We start from the raw sequence: 27458 nt of genomic DNA, 5'->3' as shown, positions 1-27458 counted from the left end.
GCAATCACTTCATCTGTGAAATGATGGTCATTCTGGTTACTGCTGAGCAAGCACTCTGCATCGTGTATTTATATACTTTATCTCTGATTCTCAGGAACTGGTTTCAGAAGAGGAAATGGTCTCAGAGGGAAGCCAATTATATCATTATTACCAGATGGAGCTGGTGATGGCACTAGGAGTCAAACCCTAGTCTAATGCCCAAACCCGTACCGTTGTCCACCACAGCACTGCTTCTCTCTCTCTTGCCTGACTTAGATGAATAAACCTTCCAGCTAGGGGAGGAAGGCACCATGGCTTTAGGACACAGCACATGCAGCCAGTTGGAATGCTGCAAGTGCAAAACAATGGAACCTGACTGTTCACACTTGAAGCCTGGAAGATGTCAGAAAGCTGAGCTCATACCCACTCACAGGGGAACAAGAATGGGGGTGGGGTCCTCCTGAGGCCTCATCTGCTCTCTCCTCAACCACAATTGCCATCTGGCTCTGAACCTCCACTCCCCACTTAACTCCAGCCAGATGGGCAGTTTTCCATCTCCATTTTTATTGAAATACAAAAAGTGCAAACGGTGAAATACATGATTGGTGACTGGGAAGTCATTAAGTATGAATGTGAACACTCAGTCCACAGTACAAGCGCCCCCAAGTACAGACCAGTGGGGCAGGTGACAGGAGAAAGACCAAAGAGATCCAAAAGGCTCCCCATCAATAGGGCTGTGAGCAACACGATATATAAGGGAGGGCAGAAAGCAGTCCAGGCCCAGGACCGGGCACACAACCAGCAGCAACTCCCAAGCCCTGGGAGTCCTGATACACCTGTCACCTGGGGAAAGCTAGGGCCCGGGCCCCACCTGGCTTCCAGATGGGCTGGGCTGCTCAGAGGACCCCCATGGGGTAGGCTCTGGAGCTGCCCCGCCTGGCCAGGGATGTGTGCACAGGGCCACTGAGCAGGTACTTCCTTGCTACCAGGGACAAGAGTCCTCAGAGTTCACCAGGGAGGAGTGTAATACTATGGGACACAGCTGGAATGAGGGCTATTAATCATGATTGGGGTCCAAGTTTTATGAAAGACAGGAGGGTCCCAGGGCCCCATGCTCTCTGGGGGAGGTTGCTAGAGCGTGCCTGGCAGGGGCTGGTCTACTAGCAAAGTCTCCTCTGCCCCTCCATGGGCACTCTAAGCCTCTACTCTAGTCCCCACAGGAGTCTCTACCTGGATGGAGAAGCATTGAGTCACCTCTGGCCAGAGCACGGACCAGTCTAACTCCACAACAGACAGGTCCACAAAGCCTGTAGGTGAGGACCCATCCAAGTCGGAAGGGAGCTTGTCACTGATTGGACCAGAAGCTGCTGGAGGTGGAAGTGGGGTGTCTGTATGTATTTAGAATGGAAGCTGGGACTGGCTGGGCCTCCCTCTGAGCCCTGTTGCCCAAGCTGCCAGTCCTGGCAGAACCAGGGGGTTGGGACCCCTGGGGCAGTACCACTTGAAGAAGGCTAACCCAGGACATGTGAAAGGTAGCAGAAATAGGAAGCAGACTCCAGCCCTGTCACTCCTTGGCTGTGGAAATACCGAAGGCTAAGCCTGCAGAGGGGAGAACATGACCAAGGTCCTTGCTTCCAGGCCATCTTGCTGTGGAAATTCTGATGCCCAGGGCAACAGACCCACACAGGAAAGAGCCTCAGCCTGGCCAGGCCCAAGCCAAGGAGCTCAGCCTTCCATTCCCCAGCAATCTGGAAATAGAGGGCCAGCCCCAGTTACCAGCCCAGCTGGCAGTGACTCAATCATCCACAGTTGCCAGGGAAACAGGGCCGGAGAAAGCAGGAAAAGGGCTGCTGGGGTTCAGTCCTCCTCCAGCTGGATGAGCTGAGCCCAGCTCTTCTGGAGAGCCCAGCGGGAGCCAGGGCTCCAGGAGGCAGTGAGAAGTATAAGGCAAAGAAGAAAAATGTCTGTGGTAATAGCAAGGCCTCCAGGGCCATGAGGTGGGCTGGACAGAGGGAAGGAGTGCCAGGTCACTGGCTCCAGCTTCTATGTCCCAGGGGGCTTCACTGCTCCTTCCTGGACAGGAGCCCCGGGCTCCTGTAAGGCTGATGCCAGGAGGAGGACCCCATACTGGGGGGCTGGTGGCCCCTTGGAGTCTCGGCTAGCAAACAACTCCCCCTGATGATCCAGCAGGAACTTGGTGAAGGTATTGATGGGATTAATAGCCTTGAGGGTGATGGCGGCATCCCTGGCCCACAGCAGGTTAGGGCCGAAGACCACAGCCAGGTTAGTGTTGGTCATCTTGTTCTGGTCACTGTGGGCAGAAATCTGTGGAGGGAATGTGGGGTTGCAGCAGGAAGCCAAGTGCCCTGGCTCTCCCTCCCTCCCTTCAACCCCAGGTGAGCAGTGGAGGCTGAGGCTGAGGTCTCACCTGGACCAGGAAGGCAATCAGGAAACGCAGCACCTCGTAGTTCTCCTCAGGCAGTGTCTGGAGGACCTGCACCGTCACCTCCACTCTCTGGCTCTCATCAATGTCTGTGAGGAATGGGGGCTGTCATGGATTGAGTTGTGTCCCCCCAAAATATGTATCAACTTGGCTAGGTCATGATTCCTAGTATTGTGTGGTTATCCTCCATTTTGTGATCTGATGTGATTATCCTCCATTTTGTGATGTGTTGTAAATTCTAACTGCTGCTTGTGATTTTTAAGGAGCCCTGGTGGCACAGTGGTTAAAGCAACAGGCTGTTAACCAAAAGGTCCACGGTTCAAAACCACCTGTGGCTCTGCAGGAGAAAGATGTGGCAGCCTTGGAAACCCTATGGGGTCAGCAGTGGGTTCGGTTTTTGGCCTGTGGTTTTAAAGAGGCAGGTTTAAGTTATGTTAATGAGGATTAGGTTATGTTTCCTATATTAATGAGGCAGGATTAGTATGTACCTTGTGTCAATCTCTTTTGAGACATAAAAGATTGAACAAGCAAGCGAACAAGCAGAGCCTGGGGAATACTGATGCCGAGACACATGGAGACCTCCAAGGAAAGCCTGGTCCACAGATCTTGAAAGGAGTCAAGGACCTTTGCCCAGAGCTGAGAGACAGACAAAGCCTTCCCCTAGAGCTGGCACCCTGAATTTGGACTTCTAGCCTCCTAAACTGTGAGAGAATAAACTTGTTTGTTAAAGGCATTCATTTGTGGTACTTCTGTTATAGCAGCACTAGATAACTAAGACAGGGTCCCAGGTCACAGGGCTATGTGAATGGCCACACGGGGACCCTGCACTGGCCTGGCTCAGGAAGCCCTGACACGAGGCAAGAGGAGAGACCCCGACCAGACTTTTCTTGGTGATGCCAAGGCCCACAGCTTGCAAGGAAGGGTGGGTGAATGGATGGCCTAACGCCTGCTGCAAGTCTGGCCCAGCCCTGGCAGAAGAGGTGCACAGCTGTGGAGGAAAGAGAGGGCACTCACTGAGGAAGCCCACGACGTGGGGGTAGAGGTCAAAGGTGAGCAGGGGCTCAGGAAGCTCCCGGAGGAAGGTCTTGAGGATGACAGCTGGCAGGTGCACCTCATTGTACTGGTCAAAATCCACAGGCAGCCCTGGAGGGGAGGGGGCAGTGGGGACAGATGGTGGGGAGGAGCTCATCCCAGCCTGGACACCAACAGCCCATTCAAGGCCAAGCAGACCCACTGCCCAAATTCATTCTCAGCCACCTCATAAGCCCCACCCCTCGCAGGGGGCCTCCTCTTGCACCTGCCTCCCCTCTTCCTCTGTGACAAGGTAATGCAGGTTCAGGCCATCTGGGCAGAGTGGGTCCCCAGCACACACTACAGTTGTCCCTCCCCTCTGAACGCGCCTGGATCCAGGGGCCAAAGTGTGACGATGAGGCAGGAGTGGAACCCATGTAATGATATCAAATGCCCCAGAAACCTCTGACAGGAAACAGGATCTGGGGCCCTCATTTACAGGGCAGAAGTAGGCAGAGAAGCCCCCTGAAAGTCACACATGGTGCCCCCTCTGGCACAGTCCCAGGACCACTCACCCATGTTATATTTCTGCTGCACTTCCCGCACAATCTGGGTGTTGGCTGACCTCCTGAAAATCCCCTCGGTGGTGAGAGCTGGGAAACAGTGGGGGCTGGTGAGTCTTAGCGCTTGGGGCCAGTCTGTCTTGGGGTTCCAGTCGGGGTCAGTGGGGGTGCTGACACATGTAGGACCTGTCTCTCAGCAAGAAGAGCTGGGGGACCCAGCTAAGGAGAAGGCTGGGTCCAGGCTGAGGGGGAATGGTGGGTTTGGAGATAAGTAACTTTGGAGCCACATGGTCAAGGGCCTGGCACTCACCGTGGGCGTGTAAGTAAGCAACGGTCTCCCGGAGCACAAGTGGAATGGGCTCCTGCTCTGGGTTCTTCTCCTGGAGGCTGAGAGAACAAGGGCAGTGAGGGGTCTGTAGTCCCTCCTGGCCCCAGCAACCAGGCTCCAGGCCTGCCCACCTTTTGCATACTCACTGCTGCAACGAGACCCCAAATTGCTGGTTAGGCAGAGGCGGCCGTGGTGGCATGGGCTTGGGGGCTGTCGCCGGGCTCTTCTGTGTGGATTTGAGGAAGTCATCATACCTGGGGGAGCAGGTGGGGTCAGGGTCGCTCCCTGGGCTCTGTAGTCACCATGGCAAACCTTGTTATCAAGCATGACTGACGGGGCTATTTTACATGGATTATTTCATTTAATCCTCATAACGACCCTACTTTACACATGAGACAGCTAAGGCTTTAAAGAGATTCCATCATGCGGCATCTAAGGACAGGAATGGGATTTGATCTCACTCTATCTGACCCCATACGCTGTCGCTTAATCATTATACTTGTTTTCTCTAGTTACCCCTGGGTCTCAAGTCTTCCCCTCGCCTTGGCTAGAAACAAAGCACACCTGCACCTATGTGCCCGGTGGGCACACACAGCCCCGCTGGCCAGCTGCCAACCCCCCGACCTCACTTGAGCACTTGGCGAGGGATCCCCAGTTGCTCCAGCTTCACGTGCTCACTCAGCTCGCTCAGGTAATTCACATAGAAGATCTTTCGCCCAAACTTGAAGCTGCCCATGGAAGAAAGAGCATGGGTCAAAGGGTGGGGGCACCCTCCGAGGGCCTCCACTCCTCCCTCAGCAGCCCCCCCAGATCAGACAGAGGCCCAGCCCCTAAACTGCTTGGGCCTCACAGGTATCTACTTCTGAGTTAGAGAGGTAGCACGGGAAGCCGAGCCCGCCCTGGGCTGTTCACCTGATGATGGGTTTGAAGAGGATAAGCAGGGTCTTGATGAACATGGTGGGGTGCACGATGTATAGGGCCTTGATGTTCTTCTTGTACCTGCCGAGGTGGAGTGGGGCACTCAGGCGTGAGAGCGGCATGGGAGGCACAGAGCTAAGTTCCTGATGCAGAGCTTTTGAACTGACTGCCTCTGGCAAGCGTGCGAGCACAGGTGCCATTGCTGTCCCAAGTTACAGATTAGGAAATGGAGGCTCAGAAAGGCCAAGTAACATCAAAGGTCACAGAGTGGGTAAGGAGACAAACTGGGACTTAAGCCCCAGTCATTCCAACTTCAGGCTCTGCATTTACAAGGCGGGGGCACCTGTCTCCCTCAGCATGGAGTAAGTTCCTACCAAGTGGAGGGCAGCCCAGACCTGGCAGAGCTGCTGGCTCCAGAGTCGCCTGCCCCCAGGCCATAGCGCCCACCCCCACGCCCCAACCCACTTGCGGTCAAACTCCCGGTAGGCATCCCGGAGCCAGCTAAGCGAGGGCTTGTTGTCGCTGGTCAGGCCATGGTGCAGGTAGAGGAGCGTGTAGTCACTCTCCACATACTGATCCAGGGTGTGCTTCAGGTACCTGCCCAGAGAAAAGCCCTGCTCAGGCCTGATCCACTGCGGGCAGAGGTGGGCCCGAGGTCCACAAGTGGGGCCCACATGACGGCAGAAACCAACACCCCTGAGCGAACCTCCTGCTTATATCACAACCTTCCCCATAAGCACCTCCTCTTCCATTGCACTTCCATGTCGCTTCTGGCTGAATAACCCGGCACTGTGTATATTGTGGACTCACAGGGCAGTGGCTGGGCAAGGCAGAGGAATAATAAATAATAACAATAGCTCTTATTTTTGAGCACCAACTAGAAATCAGGAGACCAGGTATCTAATCGAGCCTTCTCACATACTTGTAGTAAAAATAGGAATAATATTTCCCTCACAAGGTTGCCCTGAAGCTTCAATAATAATGATGACAGCCACCATTTATTGCTATTAAGTTTTTAGCATCTGCCAAACACTTCACATTCATTGCCTGATTTCCTCCTCATTAACAATGTAGGCAGATATTATCCTCATTTAACAAGTAAGGACCAGGAGGCTCAGGGACATCAAGTGCTCATCCAAGGCTGCACAGCTTGTGGAGGAGTCTGGAGGTGAACTGTTTGACTCCACTGCCTAACAATTCTTGACGACAGGACAGCTCTGCTTTTTACATCAGACTCCCCAAGGGCAGGTGCAGGGTGTAAATCATTGTGCCTGAGGGGATATCCTAGCAGAGGGGTCCTCTTTCCTGCCCAAGTCATGGCCCTAATACACATAGGCTCCTGCACGCCCCACACGGACACCCAAGTTGTATAAAGCCCACCTCAGCAAGAGAAGTATGGATGGAATGAACGAGAATTAGAGAAAGGGAGGAGAGTCCATTGTGAAACCTTCTTTCTGGGAGTGGTTGGCCAGCCAGCTCCCAGGCTCCCATAGAGATTCCACTGCAGTCCAAGGCAGGCAGGAAGGCTAAGGATCTCCAACGGGGCGGGGGGTGGGGGGGAGCCCCAGGAAGCGCCCAAGCATTTGACCAAGTGCCCAGATACAACTGGACCTAACCCAGAGAAGGTAACCCAAATCCTGAGTGGGCAGCACATCGGGGCCTGGGAGGTGGCACACGCTGGACTGTTATTGTGATTGGGATCACTGTTAACCATACAATCATACCCCTTTATACACATTCAGCACTTCGCATATAAAGAGCTGTCACATAAAAGATGACATTTTACATATATATATAAATATAGCAAATATTATAGTGATGACAGACACTCTTATCCACTGATGGGCGTTATGAGTCCAATAAAGTGATGTTTATCAGGAGCTGTAAATGTTATACTACTGACCCTGTAAAAATGTCTCAGAATTTATCCTAAGGAAATAAGCAGAGATGAACAGAAACATTTTGTAGAAGTCTGTGCTTTGCGGCTTTTTTTTAATAATGGTGAAAAGTAAAATAAAATAAAACAGAGCAACAAGCAAACTGTCTAACAATAGGGAATTGGTTAAATAAATCATTGGAGATTTATAAATAGAAAAGCTCACAGGATGTTTCTATAGACAGAACTAATCTGTGAGGTTAGCTGTCAGGACTGTGGTTACCCTTCCATGGGGAAGTGACTGAGGGAACAAGAGGGGGCCTTCAGGGTAGCAGGTGACATAGGTGTGCTCAATTTTATAAAACTCATCAAGTTGTACATTTATAGCAAGTTCATTTTTCTGTATATATACTACGTCAATAAAATGTTTTTTTTTTAATTGCACTTTCAATGAAGGTTTACAGAACAAATTAGTTCCTCATTAAACAATCAAGACACATACTGTTTTGTGACATTAGTTGTCAACCCCACATGTCAACACTCTCCCCTTCTCAAACTTAGGTTCCCCATTACCGGCTTTCCTGTCCCCTCCTGCCTTCTGGTCCTAGCCCCTGGGTTGGTGTGCTCATTTAGCCTCATCTTGTTTTATGGGCCTGTCTAATCTTTGGCTGAAGGGTGAACCTCAGGAGTGACTTCAGTACTGAGTTAAAAGGGTATCTGGGGGCCATACGCTCAGGGTTTCTCCAGTCTCTGTTAGCCCAGTAAGTCTCATTGAAATGTTTTTTAAAGGATATTTTTGGAGGATATTTAATGCTCAGAAGATAAAAATGTTATGCCAGATATAAAACTGACCATAGAGTTCAGCGTTCGTTATAGAAACAGGAAGTGAATAACAGTGGTTTTCTCTCTGATTGGTGGGTTTATCAATGACTTTATTTTTTCTTTAAAGTGTCACAGTGGCACAATGGTTAAGTGCTTGGCTGCTACCTGAAAGGTTGGCAGTTCAAACCCACCAGCCACTCAGTGGGAGAAAAGACCTGGCGATCTGCTCCCATAAAGATTGCAGCCTAGGAAACTCTTTGGGCAGTTCTACTCTGTCTGGTAGGGTCATTATGAGTTGGAATTGACCCGATGGCACATAACAACAACAACGATGTTTTTCTTTATAGCTACTTACATTTTTCTAAATTTTCAAAATTTAAAATACTTTAAAAATGTATGCAGTAGTATTTCAAGTACATTAAAAACCAACCAAAACCAATTCCGACTCATGGCAACCCCATGTGTGCGAGTGTAGAACTATGCTCCATAGGGTTTTCAATGGCTGATTTTTTGGAAGTAGATCTCCAGGCCTTTCTTCCAAGGTGCCTCTGGGTGGACAGGAACCTCCAACCTTTTGGTTAGCAGCAAGCCCTTAACCATTTTTGCTACCCAGGGACTCTCATGTACATTACCTTACCTAATCCCCACAGCTGTGTGAGGTGGACACAATTCTTATTTTTATAGGATTCTTAAGAAACCTGCCCCAAAGCACACAGCAGAGTTCAATTGGCCTTCTGACTCCATGCCTCAAGTATTTTCTATTTCTACCCCCCAGATCTGAGTGAACAGCTGGAGGAAGCCAGGACTGAGACAACTGACTGAATCCAAGATGGCAGGAACGATGGCAGTGCCTCCCTGCTGTCAGCAGGGATTGTGACCAGGCTGGGGGTGGTGGTGGGAGGTATTAGCCCCAGAAGAGTTGGAAAACAGATAGCAACAGATGGAAGAGGGCTTCCTGAACCCTGAGGAAGCCCCAGGGTGGGCACAGCCTCACACAGCAAGCTGTCTCCTGGAGAACTGGGTGCTTTCCCACCCCCATTCTCTGACTTCCTTCCCACCGGATTGTTATCTGGCCAGGAGTCTGTCACCTGTTATGTCACACACTGATAAAACCAGAAGGGTGAGGGTATGACTCAGCCACCCTCAGGATGAGCTCCTGGGCCTATTCCTGGTTCAGCCAGCCGCTGCAGCCACATGGTAGGCCTGCCTGCCTCATCTGAGGAGAGGTGGGAGGGGAGTTCAGAAACCCAAATAGAAAGAACTGGCAGACAATGGCTAGGACAACCCAGCCTCTGGGCCACCATCCCCGCTGACTAGCTGAGACGCCAGAATTTGGCCCTTCCCCTTCTGCTGCCTCACTCTTGGCCTGCTCCTGACCCCACACCACCCTGTACACACACACACACACACAACCATTCAGGATCTCAAAGAACTGGTGTCATCAGTTTAAATTTCGGGAGTGCTTTAAAGTGTCCAGGAAATTAGCACATGATGGTAACTCTACACACACTGAGGCCTATCAGGACGAAGTTAGTTATTGCCCTGTCCACACTGTGGGCTGGAAAGGGAGCTGGAGCGGGGTGGGCAGGGACAAGCTCTGTCCTCACAGTGAGCCCTAAGCCTGGCCCAGTGGGGGCTTAGTAACCCGCAGTAGTGGATTTTTATAGTTATAGGGCCTATCAAGCTTCCACATTAAATCAGCCTTCGGATTTGTGTAAGGAGATTTCTACACCGCCCAGAGCAATTACATATATTTGGCTAACAAAACCGAGAAAGTTTTAGAAACTACTGATGTCACATTTATCTGAGCATGAAATAAGTATTCATAAAAATGACAAACAATAGCAGCCACAAGAAGATGCGCCACATAGCTATTACAATAAGCCCTGACATTCGGACAGTATTTTACTTGTCTAAGTACTTTCATGCGCAGTATCTCACCCCTGTGAGGAAGGTGCTGTTGCTATTGTATGCCGTCCAGTCAATTCCAGCTCATAGCAACCCCATGTGACAGAGTAGAACTGCCCCATAGGGTTTTCATGGCTTTAATCTTTACGGATGCAGATTGCCAGGTCCTCCTCTAGAGGAGCAGCTGGGTGGGTTGGAACCAACCTTTTGTTTAGCAGCCGAGAGCTTAACCGTTTACACTATATTATCATCCCCTTTTCAAAGATGAAGAAAAGGAGGCTTAAGGAGATGAAGACACTTGCCAAGGCAGCAGACACTAAGTCCCCATGACTAGAAACCAGGTCTGCCACCCAGCCCAGTGCTGCCTCTCATATAAAATACCTCCCTCACAAGAAGAGAGGAGGCATTCAGGGAGGTGGCCTGGCACCCTGGGCAGGGAAGGTCGGTAAGGAAAATGGCATTGGGTTATACTGGGGATCTGGGCAAAGGTCCCACCCCTTCCCACCAATACTCACCCCAGGAGCTTGCTGTGGTCCAGCTGGTGGCTAGGGGGCATTCGACAGGCACTAAATACAATGATCTTCCGCCCATACTTGTCATCTCCTAGCCATAGAGAAAGAGACAGCACAGTGGGTCAGAGGTGAACTGAGAGAAGTGGGCTGAGGACTGTAAAGGTGCCAGGCCTGGAGTCCTGTACCATTTCGTACAGGGCCAGAGTGGTCCGTGCACATACATCTCTGGGTAGCCTCTCCTACTCAAGGCGGCACACCTGAAGAAGGAAGGGCAGGTCGGGTTGCTCTCAGGGCATTGAGGGGGGTATTAAAAACATAACATGACTTTTAAAAAGTTATATCCATGAAAGCAATTGAATCTTGTCAAACGGTCACCTTAAAAGGCAACGGTTATTCCACAAACACCCCCCGACTGAGCGCTACATATTTAAAATATCTCTTGAAGCTACCTTCTCAGCAAATCTGAGGCCACCAAAAAAATCAGTCTGATTACTTACTAGTCTTTTTGTGTGTGTGTGTGTGTGTGTGTATGTGTGTGGTAAATACATACGTAACAAAATATCTGCCATTTCAACAGTCTTACTAGTCATTTTTAAGCACTGAAAATACTTTCCGATTTTATTACTAAAATTATTTACCAGACTTGGCTCTGACTGACTTCTGGCCATTTCTAAAACTCACATCCTTTCTCATGAAGGACATTCTAAAAATCCTGGAGTGCGGAGGAGTCTGTAACGTGGAAAAATGCTTATTTGGGTGAGATCACTGAGGATCCTTATAAAAATATTCACAATGTGAGGGGTGGACCGTCTGGCTGTCATGAAGCAGGGAGTCTGAGGCATATGCTATGCTCTCCAAAGTGAGAAGCTCTCCCAGAGTCAGTGTGGATCAGGGACTCCAAGCAAAGCTCAGTGCAGACAAGGCCTGACCCCCTCCCCCATGTCCTAGGAACCTTCCCTTCACCTCTGCCCTCAGGTCTTTCCATAGGCACCAGATGACTTTCTTAATCCCCACTGCATCACAAGAACACTTACACAATCCACAAACTGAGTAAGGGTCTGCCCTTCATCTACTTCTGAGGATGAAAGATTATCCCGCTCCTCACTGGGTATCCCACATAATTAATAAGCCATGATCCTCGGTCTCGTCAGACAACCCAGTCAACTGGCGTAATGTACCTCTTAAAGCTTATGCTCTACCTCCCATTATGGTGAGTAGTATCTGGGGTCTTAAAAGCTTATGAGCAGCCATCGAAGATACAACTATTGGGCTCTAGTCATCTGGAACAAAAGAGAAAGAAGGAAACTCAAGAATCAGAGAAGGAACTGAACTACCAGACTACCTGTCTCCATGAACCACTGCCTCCTCTACCTTGAGACCAGAAGAACTAGATGGTGCCTGGCTACCACTACTGAACGTTCTGATCAGGGACACAATAGATGGATCATGATAGAAAAGGAGAAAAATGGACCTTACTGGACCTACTGGGGCTGGAGGAGTCCCTAAGAATACTGCCCTGAGTTACTCTTCAAACCTTTAATCAAAACTATCCCCTGACAAATTCTTGTAAAAAGACCAGACTTAATGGTCTGACTGAGACTAGAAGGACCCCAGAGGTCATGGTCCCCAGACCTTCTGTTAGCCCAAGACAGGAACCATTCCCAAAGCCAACTCCTCAGACAGGGATTGGACTGGACAATGGGATAGAAAATGATACTGGTGAGGAGTGAGCTTCTTGGATCAAGTAGACACATGAGACTATGTGGGCAGCTCCTGTCTGGAGGGGAGATGAGAGGGCAGAGGGGGGTCAGAAACTGGGCAAATGGACACAAAAATAGAGAGTGGAGAGGAGTGTGTTGTCTCATTGGGGGAGAGCAACTAGGAGTACATAGCAAGGTGTATATAAATTTTTGTATGAGAGACTGACTTGATTTGTAAACTTTCACTTAAAGCACAATAAAAAATTAAAAAAAAAAAAAAAAAAAAACTATTCCCTGAAGTCACCTTTAAACTAAGTAACAGTTTAGCTCAAAAAAGTAAAGATTGTTACCCTAGAGTATCACATTCTTTTTAAAAAATTATCTATACCGGACCAAATGGACAACAGCTATTTTAATGCACAGATGAGAAGTATGGGGGCAGGGAGTTTAGGTCAACAGGAGTGAAACAACTAGAGCAGAAATAAAGAGAATGGTGTCACAATGTACAGAATGTAACCAATGGCACTGACTATATCTAGAAACTGTTGACTGGGAGCAGATTCTGCTATGTATATTTTTAACGAAAATAAAATATTATTAAAAAAAAAAAAGCCAGGATCTTGATGACCCTTCTTTTGTGGTCAGTAACTTAACCTAGAGTCAGTGTTTTCCAAAATGCTTGCCAAGACCCTGGCCCTTTTCTCTAGAGCTGGGGCAAAGCTCATTGGAGAGGTTGAAAGAGGCTTCTGGAATGTGGACAGGGTGGCCCCAGTTCCTGCAGGCTGCACGGCCTGGTGCTTTGCCTTAATTTCGTGCCTCCCTCCCAACAGTCTGACTATCTCATCCAGCCCTTCCAACTCTTCCATCTCGACCCAAAACACTGCCTGGCCTCTGTTTGCCCTGACAGGTCCTAACCAGGGCCCCGAAATATTTGCGATCTGAGGCCCAGCTCACCAAGCCCAGAGAGACTCTGCCCTCCCTCCTAGTCCTGGAGAGTTATAAGCCCTGGAGTCCCTGGGTGGTACAAAAGGTTAATACATTTAGCTGCTAATGCAAAACTTGGAGGTTCAAGTCTACCCAGAGGCACCTCAGAAGAAAGGCCTGGTGATCTACCACTGAAAAATCAGCCATTGAAAACCCCGTGGAGCACAGTTCTGCTCCAACACACATAGCGTCTCCATGAGTCAGAGTTGATTCCACCTCAATTGGTTTAGCTTTTTTTTTTTATCTTTTTAACCTCCAACTCTACCTCCCTAAATCCTCCTTTCGTCCTAACCCCCCCACCAGATCCACTCTTCTAGGCTCCCGGTGCAGAGTATGTTCCTTGGAATGGCTCACAGGACTCTATGGGCTTGGCCCCTGCCTCTCCCCAGGCTCACATCATGCACACCAACACAGAAGTGCTTAAAGCCCCTGCCCACATCAGCCGAGTTTGAGCCTCTGCAGTTTCTCACACCAGACAGGCCTTTTTTCCAGATGGTTCTGCTCCCTAACTCTAGGCTAACTCCTATGAATCCTTAAGACTCAACCCAGACACATCTCCTCCCAGAAGCCTGCGCCCTCTTCTCCTCCCAGACAGGCCAGCTGTCCCTTCCAATGGGCACACACTGTCATACAACCCTGTCATGACATTCCAACCCTCTTGCATAATTATTTTCGCGCCTGTCTCCTCTACTGGCTTGAGAGCCACTTGAAGGTATCTCAGGCATCTTTGAATGCCTAGTGCCTGCTCCAGTGTCCAGCATGTGCCAGACACTCAATAAATGCTGGGAGCTGGCATGGGTCACAGTCAGCATTCCATGATGTACGTCATTTTGTTTCCGAGTTCATTCATGATGATGCTTAGCTTATGAGGTTGGGCTGTCTTTAGACAGCGACTCTACCACGGTCTGGGGAAGAATTTCTCCAGACTTATAGGCAGAGGACCCTCTACAAGCCTGGGTGAGGAGAAGAAGGTGCAGCTTCATCCAGCAGCAGGTTATTTGGGGGGACCAGGTACCACCTGTTCTCTTTCATATTCTAGACTGGAACGTGACATGCTGGTGTGAGGGTCTGGTACCAGGTGTCTGCTCTGATTCTCTTTCCACTGACTCTGCCTGGGAAGGAAGAACAGACTGGCAGAGGGCAGGGATGATAAGGTCAGACTGGCAAGCCCAGTCTCTTGTACAATCCGGAACCTCAGAAACCACTGGGACCTCCTGCCAGAGAAGGAAGATCATCTGAAGCGGAGGAAGGAGGGGAAAATGCAGGGAGGAGTATGGGGATTCTTTCCATCCCTGTCCCCCCAACAGTAAGGCCGCCCTGTTACAGGCCACGTGGGCTGGCAGATTTGAGGGCTTCAAGAGGGCAGAAAGTCTGTGCACTCGCATAACCCTGGAACTTAAAGATCTTTGTAACTGGTTCAGCAAGCAGTTGGGGGCAAGGGGTCAGGGGCCTGTGGTTCCATCTTTAAGCTGGTCATACAAAAAAAATAAATAAATAAACAAACCAAAAAACTTGTTGCCATGGAGTCAATTCTGAGCCTGTAGGACAGAGCAGAGCTGTCCCATAGAATTTCTAAGGCTGTAAATCTTTACAGAAGCAGACTGCCACATCTTTCTCCTGCGGAGCTGCTGGTAGGTTTAGAACTTCCGACCTTTCAGTTAGCAGCCGAGCTCTTAACTACTGTGCCACCAGGCCTCCTCAGGTGGCCAAAGCGCCTTGTAAATGAGAAACTTCGGATTCTTAACCAAAGCCCCATCAATGGGGGACCTACCAATTCCACAATGTTATATGAAAGATATTATAATTACACGCAGATTTTTTCTACGGGAAGAGGTCCAACGTCTCACGTTCTCAAAGGGGACCGTGACCAGTTTTAGGAACCACTTCACTAGACTGTCAGCTCCTTGAAGGAGGGAATGTGTGTCCTGCCTCACTGAATCCCCAGTGCTGACCACGACGCTTGTTCCAGAGTAGGTGTCCTATAAATGCATGTTGAATGATGCCGGGATGGGGGTGGGTGTGGGGGTCACTGGGGAGTTCGGTGGCAAGACTCCCAGATGGGTGAGGAAGGAGAAAGTAGGTAATTCTAGGGTCTAGCCCTGCCCTCCACTTCCTGGAGCAGAGTCCCACTGCCCAAGTTCTTAGGTGGTCAGGCATTCACCTGCAGGCAGAGTGAACGCTGCTACAGGAAGCAACGTAAAAAGGCCCAGAACTCCTCTCCCTCAGAACACTGTGGGGGAGGGCCCAATGAGAAGGGAGATATGGGTTTGTGGAAAGCACAGGAAAAGACAAGCTGCACAGAGTGAGGCATCTGCGTTCCTCAGATACCAATGAGAAACTCTCCCGGGTGACCTGGGTGTTAATCAGCAACCATACAGCTTCTCTGGGCAGGGCTGGCAGTTGTAGAAACCGCCAGACCGGCTGCCAGGCCACGCCCACAATCTGCAGAGCAGGCCAACAAGATGGAGGTGGGGGATGGGACTGACAGAACCACGCTTGCAGGAGTCAATCGTTAAACTGTCAGGAATTTTGCAAGCTGGTTGACATCACATTGGTAGCTTGAAGCTGGCCATGCTAGAAACTGGCAAATGCTACAGTGGCCTTTTTTTTCTTTTTTCATTTCTGGAGAGCCAGCTGTTAAGCATTTACTAGCACAGCACTGGAAAGAGCCCACTTGGACTAAGCCAAATTTGACCATGGAGCATGATAGCCGCGGCTAGTCACGGAAAGACTGCAGAAGAGTTAGGGGCAATCCTCCCTTCTAGCACGGCCTCATTCTCCAGGTTGTAGAGCCAGGAAGCAGCCTCCTAGGACCTCACCATGGTCTCATCAAGCAGGACACCCAGCAGGTCCCTGAGCCAGCATTCTGCATTCAGGCTAGAGGGACCAGCACCCAGGCCAGGTCACTGCACAGAGCCAGGCCCACTATGAAGTGAAGCAGGAACAAGAAAGGCCCTTCTGTTCCCTGGAGCTTCTTCCTTTAGATTCTGGGTGTGCGCCCACACAGCCCACCCCTCCCCCAGTCATAACAATTTCTCTTCTATTTCCAGCTCCCAGATACCGCCAGTTCCCTGGAGTAAGGCTGCAATTAAGCTGGCACCACCTGGCCTCCACCAAGTGCCCTTCCTGATCAACAGTCCCCAAGGCTGCAGTCCACAGTCCACAAACCAAGCACAGAGAGCCAGGACTGACACCTACCTGGCTGGGCCCCCTCAGGCTCATCGCACCCTGGGGAAACAGAAACATGTTGCAGCCCTGCTTGCAGGGGGCAGAGAAGGCACCCAAGGTGGAGGGGCAGCCTCCCCAGGTCTGCCTTGTGATAGGAACTCATAGGCCAGGACAGATGTCAGGACAGAGAATCCTTCACATCAGACATCCCCTACACTCGACCAGTTTATCTCTGGAAGGTTGAGGCAAGAAGGCTCTGGACCTTAGGTGACACTCCTGTGCCCAGGTTATGCACAGGTCAGGAAAGAACTCTCAGTAGGGATAAGAGAGGCCAAAGCCAAGAACCCCTACCCAGACCAGGGCAGGCACCAGGAACACAGGTGCCACAGAAACACCTTTGACACTAGGGCAATCCTTCCAACTTCCCCGTTATTCTCGGAGCCCAATATCTGAGAGATGGTGCTTCCTGCTGTTTCTCTATGGCCAGATGCCTCCAGGCTCCTTCCAGGCCCCTCACCAGGCATCATGCTAGGCTCCAGGGACCTGACTTCCCTTGCCCACCCTGATGCCTCAGAACAGTGCTATGCCATCACCCTTGCTTACAGCAGCCTGGCCTCACCAGCACGGGCAGACAACCATTAGGGAAAAGACAAAGGATCCCACAATTCCAATTTCCCCTTCTAGCAAAGGCCCTAGGAGCAGGAAATGGTCATCACCATCCTAGCTAATATAGCTCTTTGTGGTTTATTCTGGGTCTTGCCTCATGAGCAGGAGGGTGGAAGCTCACTGAGGCAGAGACCTCGGGGACATACCCCCCATTCCCAGCAGGGTAGCACATCTGTGGGGAACCTAATGCCCCTCACATAGCCTCTCACTTCTAGAAGGAGGCTCTGATCACTCCAGATTCCCTTGGAGGTGGGTTTCCCAGGAGGGGCTGGCGTCCTCCCTCCCCAGTAACTGTTGGAGTGACAAGCTGATGTCAAGCCAAAAAGAAGGGAGGTGGTGAGGGGAAACGAATGGCCATTTATTGTGCCAACTCTCTTCTGGCTCAGGCCAGGCCGGCATATGTTCACTATTGTAATCCTCTCAGTGACCCTGTGAGGAAGAAACAAGTTCAGAGAAGTCAAGTTTCTTGTCCAAAGTCACTCTGCCACTAGGCAGCAGAGCTGAAATCAAATGCAGGGGTTTCTGACTTCAAAGCCACTAGGCCACACTGCCTCCCACATACCAGCCCCCATGGAGACAATGGGGTCATAGGTCAGGATGGGGTTGCAGGTGACTGTACTGAACAGCAAGCATAATTAAGTCGTGATTTTAAAGAATGGCACCTGTACTCAGGAGTTCTGGGCACCTACTCCTCCACCAGTCCCCTTCTGCATGACGTGAGGGGCAGGCTTTGCCTTTGAGGAAAAGTGTGCAATGCTGGCTGTGCTCACCTGCCACCTCCACAATCTGGTGCCGGGCGATGTCGTAGAAAGGGTCATCCCACTTCAGGTGTGTGACAGGTTCCGGGGAGCTGCATTTGGAGTCATCTGAGAAACACGGCCAAGTAAGTGGTCAACCCAGGGGGCTGGTGCAGTGCTCCCCTTGAGACTCATGTTCTTTGGCACTCTCCCTAGAAAGGGTTGTGCTCCTGCCCCACCTCCACCCTGGGGCCGGGCTGCTTGCCCCTCTCCTGTCCTCTCAGGGTCTCCCTTCACCAGGTAGCGGTCTCCTCTCTGGGGTGCCTGTGGCCACCTGAGATCTGGCAGTGCCCACCTGACTTAGGAAAGTCTGGCATTTCGTCTGAGGGCCAGTTCTTCTCGTCAATGGAGGTTAGCTTCAGCTGGTTCAGAGCCTGGCTGGTGTCATCTAAGGTCAGGTCATCCTGCAGCTCTGAGAGCGGGTCCATGGCCAAGCCTGTCCCTCAGGTTCTGTAGAACCTGAAGAGAAAACTTGGGGAGGAATGGGGAGAGGTGGCAGGTCATTGACACCATCTTTTCCCCTCCCAGTCCAAGCCTTCCTGCCCCCATCCTTTCCTCCCCCAAGCTCCTCTGTCCCTATTCCTCAACACTTCTCATCCCTGCCAACAGCTCCATGCAGCTCTGGGTTCTCCTGGATCCACAGTTCAGGCATGTTGCCAGAAAAGACAGCTGGGGCAGAGGATGGCACAGCTCAGCACCTCCCTCAGGTCCTCAAGCTGGGCAAAGAGGAGCCGTGCCAAGCCCTGTGCTACCCACCACCCAGCTGCCTCAGCCATGTGGTCCCAGCTGCAGTGGGTAAGTTCACACCACTCTCCTTCAGGTTCCTGGAGCCCAGAAGCTTCCCAGGGCCCTGGAACTACAGGGGTAGAGATGTTTTAAGAATCCAAGGAGCATAGGAATGTTTCAGACCCCCTGCTTGAAACTGGTCAACTGTGTCTCTGGTTACTCCATCCACCACCACTGCCTTAGGGTACAGGAGGTAGCCAGAGGCCATAGGTTCCCCCAAAAAAAGGTCATGGCTGAGAGGCCCAACTGGGCTTGGCCCAGGACAGGGACCAGCACCAAACAATGGAGTTTGCCTGCCAGTCACAGAGCAGATAATCTGCAGGTTCCCAGGGGCTCTGAAGCCCACCCCTGACACTAGTTTCAGGGTGGGAAAGGTCAGTAGACTGCCCTAAAGTTTAGAGAGCACAGATGGAACAGAGGGAAGCTCGTGATCTCTAATGTGCTGAGACCCGGGAGGTGAAGATCGGAACAGCAGCTTCAGCCAGGAAAGGAGAAGGACTGACTCTGAGACTGGGTTTCCCCAGGTCTGACATCTGGTCCTGGCCTTAAGGGTGTGACCGCATGCGACACGTGGCAGGTACCTTCAGTCCTCAGCCGGACGGGAAACAAATCCCTCTCCTACCACAAGCTCACCACATGGGTGAGGCAAGGGAGTTTCAGTTCAGTCCACTCAGTCCAACCTCAGATAAGAGGCTGCTCCAAACCAGGCTGCATTCTTGGAGGCCAAAAAGGGACATATATGGTCAGAGAATCAGCAAGGAAGATAAGGAGTGCAAGCAAGGGCTGGGGGAGGGTAGTGAGAAGAGGGAGAGAGAACTGCCATCTGAGATGCAGATCCTGAACGCCTCAGGGCTCTGAGGCAACGTGACAATCTCTTGCATGCGTCACAGCCAAAGATTCTGGATGGCAAACCGGCTCCCTGTGCCTAGCAACAACCACCCTGTTACCAGGGCAACCACATTGATTCAGTGGAAAAAGCTGTTTCAAGCTCCGGAGCCAAATCCAAGAGAAAACTCCTCTCTCCTCTTCTTCTCTGGCCTTATCCTCTGCTCTTATCCACTACCACTGGTTACCCCTCAATACAAGTCAACTCCCCAAAACACAGAGAAAGATGGCCTGCTCATGTTATTTGGGATATACTTCTCTCTTTCCCTGTACTGTTGTGCCTCTCACCCCTAAAACCCAGCTCCCCACTCTCTTTCAAACCTCCAGAGCAGGCAATCCTCAGTCTTGTGGAATCCACCTCGAGCCATCTACATGCTCCTCTCCCTATTCCACCAGGAGACTGTGAGGGCTGCTCCCCAAAAGGGGCTGCCAGCTGGGTAGCAGGGACAGAATCCAGGTCAAAGCAACTCCTCCGGACCTGAGCGCTCTCTCCATTTCTTCTGTCACTGCCCTGGTACCAGGTGCTCCTTCGCCCTCCTACCCACCTTCCAAGAAGAGCCTTTCTGCACAGAGTAGGTGCTTGATATAGATGAAAAAAGCATGGGATGAGGTATATGGAGAACTGACTTAGAGTCCTGCCTAAGCCACTGAGTTACAAAGATGCTGGGCAAGCCCTTCTCCTATCTGGGCCCCAATTTCCTCATCTATGAAAGCCAAGGCTCCTCCCAGAAATACAACTCTCCACTGTTCTAAAATACTTATGCTGAAGTGAACAGGATTAGAAGGAGCAGCTGGGAGCTGAGGTACTTTTGAGGGAGGGAGAGGGACGCCCTCTAAAAGGGAGTTGAACGTGAACTCCACCTCTTTGCCAGTAACTCCTCCTCTATTCGGTCAGTTCTGATTTCCCCCACCCCCACTTATAATCTCTTTTTCCAGCATAGCTAATCACAGCTGTTCCACCTTCCCGCCAGACTGGCCTCTCTCATCACTGCCCAGTCCGCAGCTGTTGTCTTCTCTGAGCCCATTCAGTGAGAGAGTGAGGGAAACTAGTCCTGGGAATGTCTAACATAAGGTGGTGGAAGTGAAGTATCCTGGCTGTCTAAGACCCCAGCCACCCACAAGGCCCTGCTCCAATCTGTGAAAAATACTCGCTACTCTGAGACCATTTTTTCCCTTCTCAGCAGGTAAACCATTTACCTTTACAAAAATCTTTGAGAACTGCTTTAGACAGAAATTTTAATTTTGGGAAGTCCTGGAGCTCTCTGATGAAATTCAGCACGTGTATGAAATCCTGCTCGCAATTTTGTGGGGTTCGCAGGCCTTTTGAGGACCCCTATTTAAAACCTCCGACCTACTCAGAATAATGCCTGGCACACATTTAATGCTCAATAATACTTGTTGAATTACTGACTGAATCAATCCATTACCAAGTGGAACAGGAAACCAACATTTGTTGAGAACCTACAAACCAAAAAACCAAACCCAGTGCCATCGAGTCGATTCCGACTCACAGCGACCCTATAGGACAGAGTAGAACTGCCTCATAGAGTTTCCAAGGAGCGCCTGGCAGATTCGAACTGCCGACCCTTTGGTTAGCAGCTGTAGCACTTTACCACTACGCCACCAGGGTTTCCTGAGGACCTACAAGGCACCAGGAAATGGACAAATACCTCTTTTAACAACACAGTGAGGGGAGTACTACTAAACCCACTTTACAGTTTGAAGAAAGTGAGGACCAGAAAAAATAAGTAAATTGCTTAGGGTCAAACAGCCAGCAGAGTTAGGATTTTAGCCCATGTGAGTCTGAGGTAGTATCCTGATAAAGGCCAATCTCTCAACAATTCTCCAAGTGATTCATTGACGCAATTCTCAAGGTTCAGACAGCAAACCTGAGGCAAAAGGGGGCAAACTAAAGCTTCTCCCATATCCTCGTCCGCTCTGAACAGACATAGCAACTTGACGTCGTATTCTCAGGCAGTGGAATCGCCCGCCTACAGGAGAGGGGAGTTGCAGCTCATGAATTGAAAAAGCCCAATTCCACCACAACAAAAGTACAATCACGTTTGCATAGAACTTCATGGTTTACAAATCCCGGATTGGGTGTATTTACCCCATTTCACAGATTAAGAAACTGAAATTAAAGTGTGGCCTAATAAATGGCAGGGTGGAACACTTCCCCCAAATCTCTTCTTAGTGCTTCGCCAGATCGGACCAGTGAGACTTCCCTCTCCCACTGACTTGCTCAAGGACAATGATTTGGCCTGGGGAGGGCAGGAGGAAGGCAGCGACGGGGATGCAGAGCCTGGAGTGGGGCAGCGGGAAGGCCAGGCCCCCAGGCCCAAACTCAACCCTCGAACCCCCTCCTCAGATCTACTGGAGTCCTCCTCATTCGGACCGCATCCCTTCAGACGACCCCAGGCCAGCTTCTTCCCTTCCTCTACCCCCACCCGGGGGTAACCCCGAGCCCTGCAGCTCACCGCGCTCGGGCACTGCTCTCTCCGCCACGCCTGTCAAAGGTCGGCAAACATCCGGCTCCGCGGTAGAACGGGAACCGCCCCCTCCCCGTCTCCACCTTCCCCAACCACTTCCGCCACACCTCCAACCCATTTCCGACCCATTGCCTGGTCCAAACGTGGCCTTTCCACGAGCCCCGCCCACTTCCTGCAGGCGCCCGCCTAAGTGCCCGCCTCCGGGATTACAGCATAACTGTCCGAGTCGTCTCTTCCAACAGGAGGTGGTTGAAAAAATTAGTTCCACTTTCCCTGATACTCGAATCTCTTATATATCTCCGGAATCTTACGTCCTATTCTCCTCGGACAGAGTTTTGCTTCATAAATATTCCCAAACTCCCAATCCTGTGCACCAATGAGGCTCGACTCTTAGGATTCTTTCTTGAGAGGAAATTCGGGAATCAATGACTGTTTCCGGGTGGACCTGAGAAGACAACGATCACTTCCGGTGACTTGAGGCTGACTGACCCGGGATGGAGGAGGCAGAGGAGCTACTCCTGGAGGGAAAGAAAGCGCGGCTCGGTGAGTGACCTACAGTGTCTGCGGCCTGCGGCCCTGGCCTGGGAGGAACTAACGTTGTCTGGGCAACTCTCTTGCCCCGTGCCTGCTTCTTCTGAGCCCAGGATCCTTCTCCGGCGCCCTCAGAGACCCTGGAGGCCTCCTAAGGGCCCCCGAAACCTCTCAGACCCTTTAAAGGTCCCCTTAGAGCCCCACAGATCCTTCAGACTCCTGAGGCCTGGCTGGACCTGCGGCTGCCTCCCGCACTTTTTCTTGCCCCACGCCTTCTCGGACTGTTCCCTCACCGTTGGCCACTCCCTCACTATCTTCCCATCTGCCTGCAGCCCCCGAGCCGCGCCCGGGCCCAGACTCAGGATGGAGCCCTTCGGGAGACGGCTGTGCTCAGGCCCTCCAGGACTTCCGGCCGGAGCCGGCCCGAGCCATCCTCGCTCTAAAGAACCTCCCCCGGGGCCTGGCCCTTGGCCCCTCACTCGCTAAAGAGCAGCGCTTGGGGATCTGGTGTGTCGGGGAGCCCCTGCAGCCTGGACTGCAGTGGGGACCACTGGAAGAAAGGCTTGTCTCTGAGGAGAAGGGCAAGCAAGTGGACACGCGGCATAAGGAGGTACTGAGGGATAGGGCGCCTCCTCGCTGTGATGGAAAACTTGGGGACGTTCAGACATTTCCAGACAGCTCTCCAGGTTGTTGGACGAGGCAGGGTATTTCCAGCAAGATAGAGGAGATGGTTTTGTTCCTTCTCGCAAGGACGGTTTTTTACCTCATTTTGCAATAGTTGAGGAATGCGAGATGCAAAAAGTTGTTAAAAACTGCATTAGCTTAGAGTTAGCAGTGACAAAAGTCAAAGGTTTTTTTTTAATTAAAAAGGCATGGGTCAAACCTTAGGGGGCAATGAGTTAACCCTAGGGGGCAGTGAGTTAACCTTAGGGGACAGTGAGTTAACCTTAGGGGCAGTGAGTTTATGTTAATGAAGAGGAACAACTCAGAAAAGGAGAGTGAGCCTGGTTGCACAAGAAGAATGTAATCAATGTCATGAAATTGTACATGTAGAAACTGTTGAATTGTTGTATGTTTTGCTGCATATGTTCTCAACAACAGTAACAAAATAAATAAAATTTAGGGGAAGAAAAACAGCATGAGTCACATACCAGCCTTGTCACCTCACTAGTTAAATGACATGCTTCATTTAACTAGTTTGTAAAATAAAGGAACATAATGGCTATCTCAAAATCATTTGGGAGACAAGTTAAAGGAGCCCTGGTGGCTCAGTTAAGGCCTGTTAACCAAAAGGTTGGCGTATGGAATCCATCCAGTGGCTCCATGGGAGAAAGACCTGGCAGTTTGCTCCCATAAAGACTAAAAAACCTGTTGCCATTGAGTCGATTCCAACTCATAGTGACTCTATAGGACAGAATAGAACTGCCCCATAGGGTTTCCAGGGAGCAACTGGTGGATTCAAGCTGCTGAGCTTTTGGTTAGCAGGCAAACGCTTAACTGCTGCACCACCATGTCTCCCCCATATAGATTACAACCTAGAAAACCCTATGGGGTCGCTATGAGTCAAAATTGACTGGACAGCACCTAACAACAGATGAAATAATGCAATAAGTGTCATTGTATAGTATGTACTAAAAAAATTTGATGTTCCTCTTACTACTTTTTTTTTTTTAGTACTCGCTGGAAGGCAGTAATGTGTTCAATTTAGTAATTCTCCATGCCCTTGGGAGGGAGGTGAGGGCACAATTTTCGGTCTTTACTAATGAGGAATTGGGCAACACAGTCCAGTAGAGGCAGAATCAGAGGCCACTGACCTTCCACGGGCTTCATCTTAGATCTGTCCCAGGAGAGGTTCCATCCAGGATCTTTTTTTTTCCTCACCGTGGTCCCCTCCAACACATTTGAGAAGAACTTTTATTGGTTTATTTCAGGACCTGTCACTAGGCCCATGGCAAGACATTTGTGCCTGTGAGCAGAGTTCAGGCTGGACCAGGTAAGCTACAGGAGAGTATGTAGTGAAGATTGCTCCTTTGAGGCTTTCTGTTGTGGCTTGAGATGGGACCTGAGGCAGGCTGTAATTCCGGACACAATGAGCTTTTGTAGCGAGTGTTCCAAAGGCATGGGGTCCTTTAGACTCAGACTGCCTGGGAGCTGAGGTTTCCAGGGAAGGCCACTTGAAGATGATCTCTTGATCTAGCCCTTGCTCTGCTTTGCAGTTTGGTGCAGCAGGGCAGGCGGGAGAGTGAGGGAAACGTGGCCCCGGTGCGGATCGGCAAGAGGCTTCACCTGCAGGTATACAGGGTCGTGCTGCCAGGCGCTGAGCTGCTGCTGTGGCCCTGGCCTCCCTCTGATGACCCGAGCCCCACCCAGCCCAGGCTAGAGGAAGAGGGAGCTATGGCTATGGTGACAGAAGTGGAGTCTGCTGTGCAGCAGGAAGGGGCCTCTCCTGAGGAGGACGCAGCAGAGCCCTGCACAGGTATGTGTCGGACGTTGGCTCCCCAAATTATCACCAAAACAACCTGTTGGTAAGACGAAGCCGAGTTTATGGCTTAATGTGGTAAGAGAGAACACTGCAGAGTCTTAGCGAACACTGAGGGGAAAGGGCAAAGTTAGGATATTTATTGAGATTTTGAAGTCTGCTCTAAGGTGAGTTTTTCAGTGCGGGATTGGGTATAGATCATGACAGTCTTGGTGGACATAGCCAGGCTAGAATTTTCATGCAAGGGGTTCAAAGTGTCTTGGGATGTAAACTGTCATTTGATGTTTTCTGTTGAAGAGTTCTGGGTCTTTTGCTTAAAACAAGTGTTAAGACTATTTGCAACTTTTTTCTTCCTAAGCAAGAGTTTCTGGAATAGTAAGGTCATTTGTTGAAGACAGTAAACTGCATAGAAGTCTCCGTTCTCTTACTGTTTCTTCTATTGGCGGGGGCACGTCCTTTATTTTATGCATGAGCTAATGGGTGTCTCCAAAGGGAGAATGAGGGGACCTTTGGGATGGCCTTACTCTAGAGATGGCTGGGATACCATGGTTTCCAGGGGTGCTTCTCCAGAAGACATCTTAGGCTGGACAGGAAGATAAAGACTGTGGCTTATGTTTTAGTAAAGAGATTGGTGTCCCTGCTCCCAATGAAGTTCGGGGCTGGGTAGGAGAAGACACATGTTCCTATAATCTCCTGGTAACACCACTGTCACCCCCTGCTACTGAACTCTACTAACGACAGCACCCCACTCTTGCCTTGCAGATGTCAGTCGCCATTGGCTCCTCAGCTTCCAGGCAGAGAGTACAGTGAGCCCTGGACTTAAGCCCCAAGCCCAGGACCACCTTTCCATGGGTGGCCAAGCACTTGGAGCATTGCTTCATGATGGCAGTGCGAACAAGGAGAACCCACCCCAGACACAGATGCCACCTGAACCTCAGAGCTGCCTGGCTATGCAGCAGGGCCCAGAGAGCAGTGAAACCAGTTCTTCATCCTCTTCCAGCGGCACCCAACTCCGTGCCTACATGGCCAAGAAGTTCTGTAGCCCTAGTGATCAAAGCCCACCCAGAGCAAAGACCTCAGAGCACAGGGACCAGCAGGCCAAAGAGCCCCAGCATTCTAGCTTCCCTGCACCCTTGCGGAGCCCTCCTGCCCTGGCAAGCAGCTCCTCGAAGCAGGGGCGACGGTACCGGTGTGGGGAGTGTGGCAAGGCGTTCCTGCAGCTGTGCCACCTAAAGAAGCACGCGTTTGTGCACACGGGCCACAAGCCCTTCCTTTGCACCGAGTGTGGCAAGAGCTATAGCTCTGAGGAGAGCTTCAAAGCCCACATGCTGGGCCACCGTGGGGTACGACCCTTCCCCTGCTCACAGTGTGACAAGGCCTATGGCACCCGGCGAGACCTCAAAGAGCACCAGGTGGTACATTCCGGCGCCCGGCCCTTCGCTTGTGACCAGTGTGGCAAGGCCTTTGCCCGCCGGCCCTCCCTGCGGCTCCATCGCAAGACCCACCAGATGCCAGCTGCCCCTGCCCCGTGCCCGTGCCCTGTGTGCGGGCGGCCCCTAGCCAACCAGGGCTCCCTGAGGAACCACATGCGGCTCCACACAGGGGAAAAGCCCTTCCTGTGTCCGCACTGTGGACGGGCATTCCGCCAGCGGGGCAATCTGCGCGGGCACTTGCGGCTGCACACAGGGGAGCGCCCTTACCACTGCCCGCACTGCGCGGATGCCTTCCCGCAGCTGCCTGAGCTGCGGCGCCACCTTATCTCCCACACTGGGGAGGCCCACCTGTGCCCCGTGTGTGGGAAGGCCCTCCGAGACCCACACACGCTGCGTGCTCACGAGCGCCTGCACTCGGGAGAGAGGCCCTTCGTGTGCCCCCAGTGTGGCCGTGCTTACACACTGGCTACCAAGCTGCGACGTCACCTCAAATGCCACCTGGCAGACAAGCCCTACCGCTGCCCCATCTGTGGCATGGGCTACACTCTCCCCCAAAGCCTCAAGCGGCATCAGCTCAGTCACCAGCCTGAGGTGCCCTCTAGCCCACCCTCCGTGCCTCCTGCTGCTTCTGAACCCACCGTGGTGCTTTTGCAGGCTGAGCCTGAACTGCTGGATACATCCAGCGAACGGGCAGCCTCCCCAGCCCGAGACATCATTGAGGTCACCATTTCCGAGAGCCAGAACAAGTGCCTTGTGGTGCCAGAGGAGCCAGGCCCCACCCACAGCCTGCTGCTCATCCATAAGGACATGGGCTTTAGTGCCTGGGCAGAAGTGGTAGAGATGGAGACAGGTACCTGACACTTCGCCTCCCCCTCACAGTGCTCTCTATAAAGACTTCTTTTTCTGGCTGCTGAGTGTTTGCATCTTCTTTGTCTGTGGGTTGCCTGGTAGGGACTAGAGTCTGCTATGAGAAGCAGGTCATCAACTTCGCTCCCTGAGTCCCTGGGTGGCACAAATGGTTAAGCACACAACTATTAACCAAAAAGTTGACAGTTCAAACCCAACCAGAGGTACCTTGGAAGAAAGGCCTGGCAATCTGCTTCCTTGAAAACCGTGTGGAGCAGTTCTACTTTGTACGCATGAGGTTGCCATGAGCAGGAATCAACTCAATAGCAACTGG

The 27458-nt window shown here is 51.3% G+C and overlaps 2 protein-coding genes across 3 annotated transcripts; one reads left to right on the top strand and one right to left on the bottom strand.

The window, feature by feature from the left end:
- Positions 1 to 523: 523 nt before the first annotated feature.
- ARHGAP1 (Rho GTPase activating protein 1) lies at positions 524 to 21946 on the bottom strand. Of its 2 annotated transcripts, none has more exons than XM_003412104.4 (13): positions 21824 to 21946; positions 17971 to 18146; positions 17649 to 17744; positions 10364 to 10451; positions 5708 to 5839; positions 5237 to 5323; positions 4954 to 5052; positions 4471 to 4578; positions 4307 to 4383; positions 4009 to 4086; positions 3437 to 3565; positions 2408 to 2511; positions 524 to 2304 (listed from the first exon to the last, which is right to left on the bottom strand). In XM_003412104.4, exons 2-13 carry the CDS (start codon positions 18101 to 18103, stop codon positions 2023 to 2025), a joined length of 1413 nt encoding a protein of 470 aa, XP_003412152.1. In that variant the 5' UTR covers positions 18104 to 18146; positions 21824 to 21946; the 3' UTR covers positions 524 to 2022. The 2 variants fall into 2 exon arrangements, with proteins under 2 accessions (XP_003412152.1, XP_010590391.1); XM_010592089.3 differs by lacking the exon at positions 21824 to 21946 and adding an exon at positions 19668 to 19771.
- ZNF408 (zinc finger protein 408) lies at positions 21643 to 27192 on the top strand. Its single transcript, XM_003412253.4, has 5 exons — positions 21643 to 22378; positions 22699 to 22976; positions 24298 to 24359; positions 24583 to 24842; positions 25608 to 27192. The coding sequence occupies exons 1-5, from the start codon at positions 22330 to 22332 to the stop codon at positions 27134 to 27136; spliced, it is 2178 nt and encodes a 725-aa protein (XP_003412301.2). The 5' UTR covers positions 21643 to 22329; the 3' UTR covers positions 27137 to 27192.
- The last annotated feature ends 266 nt before the right edge of the window (positions 27193 to 27458 follow it).

This window comes from Loxodonta africana, chromosome 7, assembly GCF_030014295.1.
Source record: "Loxodonta africana isolate mLoxAfr1 chromosome 7, mLoxAfr1.hap2, whole genome shotgun sequence".
Taxonomy (NCBI): domain Eukaryota; kingdom Metazoa; phylum Chordata; class Mammalia; order Proboscidea; family Elephantidae; genus Loxodonta; species Loxodonta africana.
The sequence above is the reverse complement of the archived record's forward strand: the minus strand, read 5'-3'. Positions and strand labels throughout refer to the sequence as shown.

What these genes read in the sequence shown, in the direction of transcription:
- ZNF408 (XM_003412253.4), top strand. Translation starts at nt 22,330, where the DNA reads ATGGAGGAGGCAGAGGAGCTACTCCTGGAGGGAAAGAAAGCGCGGCTC. An exon ending in CAGAGTTCAGGCTGGACCAG is followed by an intron (nt 24,360 to 24,582) that starts GTAAGCTACAGG and finishes TCTGCTTTGCAG; the next exon opens with TTTGGTGCAGCAGGGCAGGC. An exon ending in CGCAGCAGAGCCCTGCACAG is followed by an intron (nt 24,843 to 25,607) that starts GTATGTGTCGGA and finishes CTTGCCTTGCAG; the next exon opens with ATGTCAGTCGCCATTGGCTC.
- ARHGAP1 (XM_003412104.4), bottom strand. Translation starts at nt 18,103, where the DNA reads ATGGACCCGCTCTCAGAGCTGCAGGATGACCTGACCTTAGATGACACC. An exon ending in GCCAGACTTTCCTAAGTCAG is followed by an intron (nt 17,745 to 17,970) that starts GTGGGCACTGCC and finishes CGTGTTTCTCAG; the next exon opens with ATGACTCCAAATGCAGCTCC. An exon ending in GACCACAGCAAGCTCCTGGG is followed by an intron (nt 5,840 to 10,363) that starts GTGAGTATTGGT and finishes TTCTCTGGGCAG; the next exon opens with GTACCTGAAGCACACCCTGG.